This window comes from Patagioenas fasciata, chromosome 6 (assembly GCF_037038585.1).
Source record: "Patagioenas fasciata isolate bPatFas1 chromosome 6, bPatFas1.hap1, whole genome shotgun sequence".
Taxonomy (NCBI): Eukaryota; Metazoa; Chordata; class Aves; order Columbiformes; family Columbidae; genus Patagioenas; species Patagioenas fasciata.
Window position 1 is genome coordinate 17,213,379 of NC_092525.1, and position 12,916 is coordinate 17,226,294.

General features: G+C 45.0%; 1 protein-coding gene across 1 annotated transcript; it reads left to right on the top strand.

Annotated features, from left to right (window-relative positions):
- The first annotated feature begins 599 nt into the window (after positions 1-599).
- Positions 600-8,155, top strand: RPE65 (retinoid isomerohydrolase RPE65). Its single transcript, XM_065842471.2, has 14 exons — positions 600-620; positions 1,221-1,303; positions 1,646-1,796; positions 2,349-2,456; positions 2,539-2,680; positions 3,090-3,237; positions 3,522-3,603; positions 3,966-4,098; positions 4,202-4,341; positions 4,891-5,020; positions 5,621-5,735; positions 5,831-5,925; positions 6,023-6,134; positions 6,969-8,155. Exons 1-14 carry the CDS (start codon positions 610-612, stop codon positions 7,118-7,120), a joined length of 1,602 nt encoding a protein of 533 aa, XP_065698543.2. The 5' UTR covers positions 600-609; the 3' UTR covers positions 7,121-8,155.
- Positions 8,156-12,916: the final 4,761 nt, after the last annotated feature.

A 12,916-nucleotide genomic window follows, 5' to 3' on the forward strand; every position in this document is an offset into this window, starting at 1 on the left:
AGATTTCAGGAATCTGCCTTGTGCAGCAGCTGGAGCATCCCTGGTGCCTTCCCAGCCAGTGGGAAAGGTAAAGCTTTAGTCTTGCTCTCCTTAGACCAACACATTAGAGCTTGCAAAGACAGAATTTCACAGAAGCCCAGGATGGAGAAAAAAGCAGATGACTGATGTGTACAGGAGGCAGGAATGATAATAATTGACACCATCATCTTATCTCTCAGTCCGTGTTGGAGCAGAGAAGGTTTCCTATGGCACAGGGCACTGGTGAAGAGTCAGCAGCTGTGCCAAGTGCCCGGCATGTCACCCAGCACGGCTCCAACATGCTCCATTTCACTCCTTTCTGGTTTTTTTCTATTTTCTTTTTTTCCTTTGTAATTACTTCTGCTTGGGAAGAATTTAGGTCTCAGAAAAACATTCAAAGCCCTTTTTTATGTGAACAGTGAGACAAAACCTCTCAAAGCCCCGGGAGGATTTTGGTGCTGAAAGCCCGCTCTGTTCCCAGGGGGTGTGTGCTGGTGGGGGCGGCTTTGGGCACAGAGCTCCCCCCGGAAGTGCCCCATAAATACCCCTCGCATGACTCTTGCTGTGCACTCGGCTGCTGGAGAGGAGAAAATGTACAACCAGTGAGTATTTCTGTGGGCGTTCCCGCGCAGGAGCAGGTCAGCGATGGCAATCACAGTGCAGCGCTGGCTGCTGTGGGGCTGGGGGTCAGTGCAGGCTGGAGGGGGGCTCTGTTTGGGGGTGTCTGTGCATGTGTGCCCCCTGATTTGGTTGCCGGGAGACAGGATCACCACTGGGTACCAGGGGATGCTCTGTGCTTCAGAGAAGAAGGACGATGCCTGTGTCTGGTGTGTCTTTGCGGACTTTGCAGTAGATCACAAATGGAACCTGAAAAATAATTCTTCTTTGCTCAAAAGAAAAAAACCTGCTTATCCAAGACATGGGAAATACACCTTGGATTTCGCTTCCTGATTGGATGTCCTGAATTTGTCTGTGGTGTGCAGGTATCCTGCCTGTATTCCCTGTTCCTCCATCATGCGCTTGGGGTTTATTTGGTTCTAGGCAGCCCCATCATGGCTGGTGCTTCTCCCTCCTGACCTCTCAGGTTATTTGCAGGCAGCAGATCAGTCCATCCAGAAGCAAAACCCCCTCCCTTGGCAGGTGGGTTCCAAAGCCACCCCAAAATCACAGAAGGCTAATGCCAGGTCTGCTGCCCCTTCCAGAGTGGAGCATCCCGCTGGAGGCTACAAGAAGCTCTTTGAGACGGTGGAAGAACTGTCCTCGCCGGTGACCGCACATGTCACAGGTGGGTCTGAGCTCCTCCTGCCCAGAGTTTGTTCTCAAGAGCTCATGGGCAACCAGAGCTCAGAGGCTTTATAAGGGCCAGAAGTGGAGGTTGTAACAGGGCTGGTGTGTTTTGGGGTAGAGGAAGGACAGATCGGTTGGATCATTTTCAGACACTTCAATATTGAATGTCTTGGTCTACAGGAGGCATGTAGGTGAAGGAAACTATAAAGAGTTCATGCATGTTTAGAAACCAAGTTTAATAAACATGCAAAAAAAAATGGTTTGAAGTTTTGTTCTTTCTGTTGACACAATAAGAATGACTTGCTCTGATTCACACCCACCAACGCCGCGTGTTCCGCAGGCAGGATTCCCAGCTGGCTGCGCGGGAGCCTCCTGAGATGCGGCCCTGGCTTGTTCGAGGTTGGCGCAGAGCCCTTCTACCACCTCTTTGACGGCCAAGCGCTGCTCCACAAGTTTGACTTCAAGGAGGGGCACGTTACCTATCACCGAAGGTATGTGCCAATTTTCCAAGAAAAAAAAATAACAAAGCATTTGCTCAACTCTGCTCTGCTGCCCAGCACGTGGGAGATGCCGGTTATTTCAAGTCAGTGCGGTTATTGGAAGAGCTCTGATGGTGAGATCACTGAGACAGGCTGAAAATAACTGAAACTTACTCATAGTTAGCAGAAATGCAACTTTTTGCACAGATTACAAAACATCGGGGAGGGGAGGGAGGGCTGGATGCAGTTACAGCCAGTGACAGAGTTACCACCTCTCTGAAAAATGAGAAGTGTTTCAGTCAGAAGCTGTCGGCTCTCAGGTGTTTGGCACAGAACGTTTGCCCAAATCACCGTGTTTCCAGCTGGTTCAGCTCCCCCTGGCCATCCCTCACTGGGGATGCGGTTGGGGGGCAGCTGCTGGACCCCACGTGCTCCAGATGCAGCGTGAAGCTGTGGGGACCTACAGCTCTCATGAGGCTCATCGCAAGAATATTTGCGTTTTAACTGCACAGTCCATTGTGGGTTTACAGCTATACCTGTGACGTGCCTTCTCGCCCTGCCCAGGTTCGTCAGGAGTGACGCTTACGTGAGAGCGATGACCGAGAAAAGGATCGTGATCACGGAATTTGGCACCTATGCCTACCCAGACCCGTGCAAGAACATCTTTTCCAGGTACCTCGGGATTGTGGACGTTGCAGCGATGTCCTGTGGTGCTTCCACTTTCCCTGACTGCCTGCCTGTTTTCTCTATTCAGGTTCTTTTCATACTTCAAAGGTGTGGAGGTCACTGATAACGCCCTCGTTAATGTCTACCCCATTGGCGAAGATTATTATGCCTGTACGGAGACCAACTTTATAACCAGAATTAACCCAGATACGCTAGAGACCATTAAGCAGGTGCGTCTTTGTACTGTGCTTCCAAACAGGTGGAGGAATAAAACTAAAATGAAAACGTTTAATAAAAGCCTCTTACAGCAAGGTGAGAGTTGAGGTTTTCCAGGGAGGTGACGCAGAAATCAAACCAGCTGGGAGGGTTAATGAGAGCAGAGTCAGAATGAGCTGGTAAACCAACCCAGCGCTGCTGCTCTCACTGATATTTAATTAGGAGGTGATGGGGTCTGCGTCCTCATGTGTGGGTTGGCATTTGCAAACTGGAGCTGGATTGCAAAGTGGACGGTGATTTGGGCTTAGTGAAGAGCTTTCCATGGCTGGAGTGAGGTTGTACGGACCTGTGACACTTTGCAGAGCTGGCGACCTCCCATCTCCTGCGGAGAAAGCTCCTGACTTGCTGCATCTTCTTCCCCAGGTGGACCTCTGTAAATACGTGTCCGTCAATGGGGCAACGGCTCATCCCCACATTGAAAACGACGGGACAGTTTACAACATCGGCAACTGCTTCGGCAAAAACTTTGCACTCGCCTATAACATCATACGGGTTCCTCCGCTTCAGACAGGTCAGTTAATCCCAACCCTGAGCGAATCGAGAACATCTTGTCCCATAAATCATGTTTTTATCCTTCAAATGAGTTTTGTCATGAAGTTACATTTTCTTAATCTTCTTTAGATTTTATTCATTTTTTTTAGGTAGGAGAAATGTTGCCTTAAAAACAATTATTTATGTAGTTTCTAAATCATCAACCACCTTTGCGTTAGAAGCAGAAACTTGCTGGGTAAACACTACAAACAGAGACTAAGTGGAGGTGAAACCCTCCTTAACCCCTCGCCTGTCCCGTTCCAGACAAGGAGGACCCGCTGGACAAGGCGGAGGTGGTGGTGCAGTTCCCTTGCAGCGACAGGTTTAAGCCATCTTACGTTCACAGGTGAGGTTTCGTGGGGTTGGGACCAAGGTCGCAGCTTGGGACGCGCCTCATGTGTCCCCCAAAGTGTGTCCCCCACAACGCGGCTGCTCTGTCCCCATGGATTCCTGCGAGCACACCATGGTGGGGTGGCCATGCACAGCTTCACCGCCGTTGCGTGCTCTGGAAAAGTGGCACGCGGGGCTTGTTCTCACATGTAATCAGTGACTAAAATTAGGTGATATGCCCAAATCAGCATGTTTATATTCCTGTCACTTTAAGTGATGATCTGCATGATCTATTCAGTGCTTAAGATGAACTTCTACATGGGTATTGTCCAAACTAACTCCCATTGAGCTTGACGTGCTGGCCACGTTTCCAAACAGCTTTGGGCTGACCTCGGACTACATCGTGTTTGTTGAAACGCCGGTGAAGATCAACCTTCTCAAGTTCCTCTCCTCCTGGAGCCTTTGGGGAGCCAACTACATGGACTGCTTTGAGTCCAACGAAACCATGGGGGTAAGCGGCCGGTCATACCAAGCTGGGCTGTACTGGGAGGTCCATCATCTTGGTTTAACCTTCATTTCTCTGAGCGCAAACCGAGCTGCTGCTGGCTTTTCAGGTCTGGCTTCACGTGGCAGAGAAAAAGAAAGGCAGGCTCCTCAACATCAAATACCGCACCTCGGCCTTCAACCTGTTCCATCACATTAACACCTACGAAGATAATGGGTTTCTGATCGTCGACCTCTGCACCTGGAAAGGGTGAGTGTTGGCGGTGCCAAGAATGGAGCTGGCCAAGGGTCCCGAGCACGCCAGTCCCTGCAATGAAATATTCGCACATGGTGACACACAGCCTATACAGTGTGGCAGTTATCCAGAGGTGCAGAGGATGTTTGAAGCTCATTGTCCATTAAAAAAGTTATTTTTATCTTTAATAAATGCGACCACTGAAGGGCTGATCCTGTTTCAGCTCCTGGGGCTGCAATGAGCAGGCTCTGGGTGAGGTTTAAATGCTGCATTTGTGTTAACACAGAGAAATGTGGCACCAAAATGGTGATGCCAGCCCCGCGTTGGCTGCACAGCCAGGATGCCTGAGCTGGGGTGGTCCTGGCCGCTGCCATGGGCGCTCGGGATGGAAACCAGCACTTGCCGGGTGTTCCTGGCAGGGGAAGCAGTGCACATACACAGCTCACTTCTGCCAAGGACTCCTCTTAATCCATTGAATTTTAGGGAAAAAAAAAAAGCCGCATTTGAATGCCCTTGCTCGCAAATGACATCTTTGTTTCTGTCTGTGACCCTGGTTCCATGCAGGTTTGAGTTTATTTACAATTACCTCTACTTAGCCAACTTACGATCAAACTGGGACGAAGTGAAGCGACACGCAGAGAAGGCACCACAGCCCGAAGCCCGCAGATACGTCCTGCCGCTGAACTTCGACAAGGTACCGGGGGTACCAGGTGCCCTCCTCTGCAGGGCTTATGTCCAAGCATCGCTAGTGCTCTGCCTGACCCCACTTAATTAAAAATACACTCAGAAAATGGAAGCAGCAGCCGTTGCCAAGCTATCGATGTTCTGTGCTTGGCAAGGCTCTGCTGCACATCACTGCCTTCGCCCTTCAATGCAGCTCACAACACATCTCTGCAAATGGGGTTAATTTATCTGTGGGATTTCCTGCACTTGGGGTATTCCTGGGTGGAGACAACTCAGATCCTCTGCATGGATTCTAAATGAAAACAAAGAAAATACATTCAAATCTAAGCTAAAAGATCAATAAAATACAGGTTTTATGTCAGTGGAGGGTGGTGAGAAGCTGCAGCAGCACAAAAGGAAGGACCAAAGCTTGCTTAGGTGGTTTGACATAATGAAAACTTTTCTCCGATTTGCAGAAAACCAAAACTCTTCACCCACCTCATTATTTGGCCCAGCACTTAAGGAGTGATAAAATAAAATTCTGGGGTGCCAGCCAAACCACCAGCTCCAGCTTCAAACAGACTAAGAAATTTGTTTCTCCGTTTCTCTTGGGTATTTTTCTTGGTCCCAGGCTGACACGGGCAAGAACTTGGTCACGCTGCCCTACACGACGGCGACGGCCACGCTGCGCAGCGACGAGACCGTCTGGCTGGAGCCAGAAGTGATTTTCTCAGGGCCGCGCCACGGTGAGATAACGATCCCCAAACACAGCTCACAGCAACACCAGCACCCCCTGCACCCACCACTCCTCATACATATGTGTGTTGTTTTTTTATTGTAGCCTTTGAATTTCCACAGATCAATTACAAGAAATACTGCGGGAAACCTTACACGTACACGTATGGGCTGGGGCTGAATCACTTTGTCCCAGACAGGGTAACTATCACCGAATGGGTCTTTTCCATGACCTTCCAGTTTAAGGACAAGAACAGTATTTCTGAGATGTGTTTTGTTTTGTTTTTTCCACCTTTAGCTTTGCAAGCTGAATGTTAAAACCAAGGAGACGTGGGTATGGCAGGAGCCGGATTCATACCCCTCGGAGCCGATCTTCGTCTCCCACCCGGATGCCCTGGAGGAAGATGACGGTAAATACCTCTTTTATTTTAGTCAAGGACACCATGGCTCTGCTGAATTTAAGAGCCAGCTCTCACTGGTTTATAGTGAGAGTTTCATACTTCATAGCCAAATTGTGTCATATTTCAGAGTGAAATTTCATATTATGTGTTCCCAGTTCAGGAAAGTGATGATGCAGGAGCTTGAGTCCCGCTGAAATGAGAAGGTTTTAAGCTTGTTTTTAAAAGCTGTCTTTAAGTGAAGTAGACAATGCACATTTTAGGAATATGTTTAAGTCTCTCTCACTTCCTGAGACTTAAGCCTCTGCAAAAGCTGAGTTAAACTGGGCTCTGTCACTTTCCCAAGGCTGTGTCTGATGCCATCACAGACTGTGAGGTTGTTCCCATGTCCCCTGCCATGACTGACACACAGAGCACACAAACCTAAGAGCTATGATGTCCTATCCCTTCCACACAGGGATGCCACGATCCAGAAATGAAGATCTTGTAGCATTAAACCCGAGGAGAAGAATTCTGAAGTAATTTATAAAGTAATTCATAATATTGAAAAAATGAGTGGACAAATTTGAGATATATATTTCTGCATGTGATGTTTGTCATCAGCCCCTGCAATAGCTTTTCGTAGTTCCTTTTTCAGAATAAAAACATTATTCCGTTTTGGAAAGAAGCTCTGAGGGAGCTACGGTGCCACAGCACCCCGGGCTGGCAGGATGGGGATGGCGAGAAGCCAAAATAACATGAGAAATAAATAAATCATCTCAGTCTACTTCAGAGACGGTGATTGTGCAATAATAATGGGATTTACTGGCGTCCCATGTGCGGGTGGTTTTGTTTTCTCCCTGCCAGGGGTTGTGCTGAGCATCGTCATCAGCCCGGGCGTGGGGCCCAAACCCGCCTACCTGCTGGTCCTCAACGCCAAGGACATGAGCGAGGTTGCCAGGGCCGAGGTGGAGATGAACATCCCTGTGACTTTCCATGGAATCTTCAAAAGAGCCTGACCTGACTGCTGCCCACAACACGTCGCGGTTCCTCCAGCGCAGGCTCCGTTTACAATCACTCGCGTGACCTGAATTCCTTCCACATCACTTTTTATTTGTGTGGCTACTTAATTAGGATTGAGCATTTCAGTTCAGGTGTTTTTCAAATGCATGCTTTGGCATAATGTCCAGATGTACGGTGCTAAGAACACCCGTACGGTTAAAACTACAGAAGTTTGGGGTGGTGGGAAGGAGTTTTTTGTTTTTACAGAATTAAAGTTTGCAGCTCCAGCAGAGTTAAAGATGCAGGAAACAGCGCAAACTCGATACCTGTGCACATCCCAACATTACGTACAACAGTCTCTGTGCTCGGTTATACACCTTGAAGAGGTATATTTTAGTCTAGTATTACAGATTTAAATCACCTCCTGTCACTCCTTTAGTGCCCTCAGAGCAATCCGGGTGCAGACTTTGCACAGCTGCTGTGGAAATCTGACCTGGCAGGCGGCAGTTTGTCCTTCAGCAACTGCGCACACCAGCTCATGTGTTTTCTCTTTCCCATTTCATTGCTCCAGGTGCAGTTTCTTGAGTTCTGGGTTTCGTACTTAAACATGAACATGAAAAAAATCAAGCAATTTTTACAGCTTGGGATGAGTTTTCTTCCTTATTGTGCTATAGGCTCTCAGCTTCTTCCTTTTCACAGAATAAATTCTCAACTAATGTAATCAGAGGCTATGGTTCAAGATACAAACTTACTGCTAACAGACCTTAAATCCAGGATTCTTGTTTGTCTGCAATGGTTTAACATTTTTATTAATGGTATCAAAGAATGAGAAAATCATTGACATTAAAGATTTCTAGCACATGGTGCAAACTTTAAAAGGTCGATTATTTGAAAATGGTTGCAGTCAACTCTGATGGCAGGGACACGACCTGGTACTTCTGCTGTTCTATCATCTCTCAGAACTCCGCAATTACCTAATTAAAACCAAAATACAATATAAGCAATAGGCCTCCAAAAGAATAAATTACTAAATCCTACTAGTGATACGCTCATTTCATAATGTATTTGTTCTTACTTTTTGCAAAACAATGAACATTTATAATGAAGGGCTGTCGGCTGGAGCATCAGGGAAAACAGATGTCGGTGTCAGGTACTGCTGGGGAAGGGGAAATGGAAAGGAAGAAATGTCCACAGGGTCCCAAAGTCACACAGAGACCACTACATCACTTCGAAGTCACTATGGTGACAAGAGAATAACTTTTGAAACACTTGGAAGTTATTTTGCTGTAAAACTCCAGTGAAAATACATGATGTGACAATCCATTTCTGTTACCATGTAGCTATGCACCCAGGACTCCCAGTTGCAAATCAAAAATCATTTCTGTTACCACATGTCTATACACCCAGGACTCCAATTGCAAATCAAAAATCAGCAGAACATCCAGCTCTTTCCCATCCACCTTTTTCTCAGGAGTCATCATTCTTGGTGTCCTGTGACAACAGGCACTGAAAATACAGACCTGGTTTTGGTCTTTAAAAACAAGATTATTTTCCTTATTACACTGCTACTGGAGCACACGCTGTCTTTTAAAAGCCTGTTTAAAGGAAAAAAAGTTCCCCCAGCAGCAGTGCTGGAATTACAATGCCATGTTACTTTTTCCATTTCGAACAGTTATATCTAGCTGCATGACACTCCCACATATATAACCAAATACCACCAACCTTTATAATAACTCATGTATTGTTTCTACTTTTTTTTTTCACTACATGTTTTTCAGTCTTTAAGGACTTCAGCCGCACAAATTTAAGATAAAGTAACAGTTTCTTCAAAACTAAATATGCTGAATTCTCTACTATATTTGAGAATTATTTCACAAACTTAGAGTGAAGTTTGGCTCCTCCTAGGAGGACACATTTTCCTGCAGCAGCTTTTACCAGAGGTGGGTCAGCAAGGAGCATTGTACTAATTTTATCTATTATTGCAGCTTCTTGTGCCATGGTTGGAACGTGGGCACCTCCAGCTGCGCGGGAGCCACACACCAAGGCACAAACAGCTGCTGCAGAGCGGAACATGGAAAGGCAAAACCATCACCTTTGTTTTAGAAACGTGCAAGAGACTAAATCGCAGCTTGGGAAACAATGAACCAGAGATACAAACACCAGCATGAGCAACGATGCTGATTTTGAGCGGATTCATTGTTTACTCTGCCATAACCTAGTGATTTGGTGCTTTTACATCATAGTCACTAAACACTGATCCTTACGGCTCAAGCATTCTGTTATGTGAGACAGGATTTCAGTCTCTCCCAAAAAGAAAAGCTGAGCTTTAGGGATTTTTTTTTGCATGTTTGGGAGTTGTTCCCAGAATCTGTATTAGAACAAAACTTGTTTCAGATCCCTGCTGATCACAGATAACACATGTACCTCAAATGACCACGGGGATTCTCACGGCTGAAATTACCACTTCATTGTAGAAAACTCTGCCACCGTGTGACTTGTCAGGGGACAGCTCTGAAATTACAGAGAGAAGACAAAGCGAGTTTTAATCTTAACTACAAAAGCCAACGCTGCTGCTTCTCTCACAAAACTGCTGCACCCAGCTCTGGGGAGGTCACCACCGACAATCCCACCCGACACTCCCACATGCAGCATTCGCTGAGGTGTTTATTCCCTTTAGGCACCGTGCAATTCCACAGAAATACCCATGTGTTACGAAAGCAGAGGTAAGTTTGGTAATTTTTTGTGAAACCAATTGTTTCTATGCAAATTGAGACTGTAAACATGGAGAAGGGGAAGCTCATGTTCGTACTTCATCTGTGAAATGACTTCAGCACAGTTTCCCTTCGGACTTAGTTTTTAATGCCATTCCTTAAGTCAGGTAAGAACTTTCACCACGTGTTTGCTTTTGATCTGGAGGGAGAACTGTAGGCTCTGTGATATGACCTCTGAACACTGGTACGCAACCTGTGCAAATTCTCCTTTTACAGTAAGAATTTTAAAAAACTACATTTGTAAAGGCCAGGGTTCCTGCATTATCATCACAAACGTTACCATAAAATAGAGTAATTTTATAGGTTCTTAAGATGAAAACAGAAACCTCAAACAACGTATTAATGTGGTAAAGGCACAGGAGCCTTTCAGCACTCTGAGGGATCCCCACGCTTGGGCAGCACTTTGTCCCCGCACTGATATTCCCGCTTCTGAACTTGCATGAGATGTGAGATTAACCAAAGCGGTCACCATGGTTACAAATGTCAAATAATCTGACTCAGTTTAACAGGCAATGAAAGTCAGCCAGTCAAGAAAACACAACATAAACCTGAGGTTTATTGCTAAAAATGAATGTGACTAAGATAAATGTAGGTATTTTCTTCTATGAAGTGGTTCCAATATTACCTGTAGTGGCAGAAACGCTCCCTTGCTATCAATACACAGGTAACAGTCTGTTCTGCACAGTGGTTTCCTGAGCTTTTAGTTGTTTCTTCACCTCAACTGGATGAATAGTTCCGCCTTTTATGTTTGCACCATTTGTCATGAAGACACATCAGACCCTGCAGATTTTGCCAATTCCTGCAAGCGGTACCACAGACACTTGTCAGGACTCTCTAAAATACCATGGACAATACAAGGTGGGCAGATTACAGCTAGGATGTTCTTTCACAAATATTATATCAAAAAGCCACAAATTAAGTCGCAAATACCGCGCAGGGAGGAAATCTATAGCTATTCTCCGGAATAACAAGCTGAAAGCCATTAAATAAATATTGTTGGGGCAGCATCAAGTACAGATCAAGAATCAAATAAACTGTAAACAAACGCACTACTTCAAAAAACTTTGGTCTTAAATGAACCAAGTTCTTCATGTATTTAAAGCAGAATATTTTTCACTGAGATGAATCATCTTTAACTAAAAATACTGTTGACACAACTGTTTGTGCACCACTCTGTACGTGACTCCATTATCTTACTGCGGCTTCCTGCAGACTGAGGGGATTGAAAAACCTCGGGAGAAAAAAGCTGAGGATTTTTAATAATGTAGTAAATGCCACCACAGGAGGGCACAGCGTGTTTTGCAGAGCATTGCTCCCAGCTCATGTCTCATTCCTCCGAACAAAGGCCTTTGCCGTTTTGCCATCTGATGTTTAAGGACCAGCATATAAAATATGTTTTTCTGCTTTTATCGGTGAATCACAATTAATTGCAACAACTGTCACCTGCTCTTTCAGGGGTATCTGTGAATGTGTGAGTCACCACTTACGTCTTTGCATTCAAAATCAAACACGAAACGAATTTGATGGAGGCCTAGACAAGAAGCTTCTTGGCAATATATGCAAAACAATGTCACATGGCGCTATTTTAAATACAGATTTAGGCATTTCACTCAACATTGAGGCACATTTTCTGTGGGGGCTGAAATATTTAAGTGCTGATCCTTGCAAAATTCACTCTGCGGAGAAACTACTCGAGAAAATAGCAGCAAGGAAACGCGTTTAAGCTTCAAAATGGTTTTGTTTGTTTGTTTTTGTTGGGGGTTTTGTTTTTTTTTTTGGGGGGGGGATTGTTTATTTGTTTGCTTTGGTTTGGTTTTTTACTCTCTGGAATTTTTATCCCCCCTCCTTTTTTTTTTTTTCCTGTGGACTTTTTAATTAGCACTGTTCCTATGTTAAAAGGTTCCTAAAAGTGCCTGTGACTCTCACATCATCTCACAAGCAGCAACACTTTGAAAACACCACAAAACCAGTTTATTGTCTTTTAATAACAGCCTCGCTGTTCTTACATTTTCTTCAAACACACGTCGATACACGGACAGGATATGTCCCTCTAAAACAGCTGAAGTTTTTGCAGACTGTCTGTATTTTATTACTTACTAAATGTCATAGAATCATAGGATTGTTTGGGTTGGAAGGGACCTTCAAAGTTCATCTATTCCAACCATGTCCTTTCCGGCCTGATTCTGCAGTTCGGGTGCTGACTGTTTTACCACCACATTTAGCACCAACTTGTATTTTATTTTAAACACATGATCTATAAGGTCATGCCATTCCTTTCAATAATAGTCGTAAGCCATTTGAAGCACTAACGGCTCAGTTGAAGTGCCTAAATGCTTTCTAATTAAGTTTATCATTAGAATATTAAAACTGATATGATTTTGTCCCCCCTTCCATGCCTCATCCTGTCCCTGGGCTGCTTTACTCAGTTCACTATTGTTAGTCATGCCATAACCTTCTAGAAATTACTGCTTGTTGCCTTTCAGCGACTTCATTAAAATGCATTCCTGCCAGAAAGCTCTTTACCATACATATTAATAAGGCTTCGTAGTGATAATTAAGCAATGACTAATACGTTGGTGAATGTAAGTATCCAGCATAGTCAGGAGAAAGAATTTGTAGGTAAGTTGTGTGTGTTATTTAAAAGTCTTGACAATGATAATTAAGATTTGCTGAGCTATACTAATTTAAAATAATACCTTTTTTTCCCTTTTAGACTTAAGGCAGATAAAACTGTCTTTAATTCTCTGCTGCTTTGTACCAAGAACCTCAGTGCAGGTGGAGCTGTGGGTGCAAGGGATGGGAATTTGTTACTGGTAACAAACTATTAAAGAAAACCCCCAGTTTGATCCCTTATGAAGTTTGCAGCCTGTTTGGGGCATTCATGGTGGTGGCTGCTGCTGATTTCAGCTCGTGTTTTCTCTCCTTCCATGGTGTGACCAGGACTGTCTTCTCCCAACGGTCTGAGAGACTTGTAAAGAGCTGAAGATGAGAGACAGAAGACGCTTTGCAGCTTTACATAGATCTTTTGCATTTCCTGTGGGA

What these genes read in the sequence shown, in the direction of transcription:
- RPE65 (XM_065842471.2), top strand. An exon ending in GGTGACCGCACATGTCACAG is followed by an intron (nt 1,304 to 1,645) that starts GTGGGTCTGAGC and finishes CGTGTTCCGCAG; the next exon opens with GCAGGATTCCCAGCTGGCTG. An exon ending in GGTTCCTCCGCTTCAGACAG is followed by an intron (nt 3,238 to 3,521) that starts GTCAGTTAATCC and finishes GTCCCGTTCCAG; the next exon opens with ACAAGGAGGACCCGCTGGAC.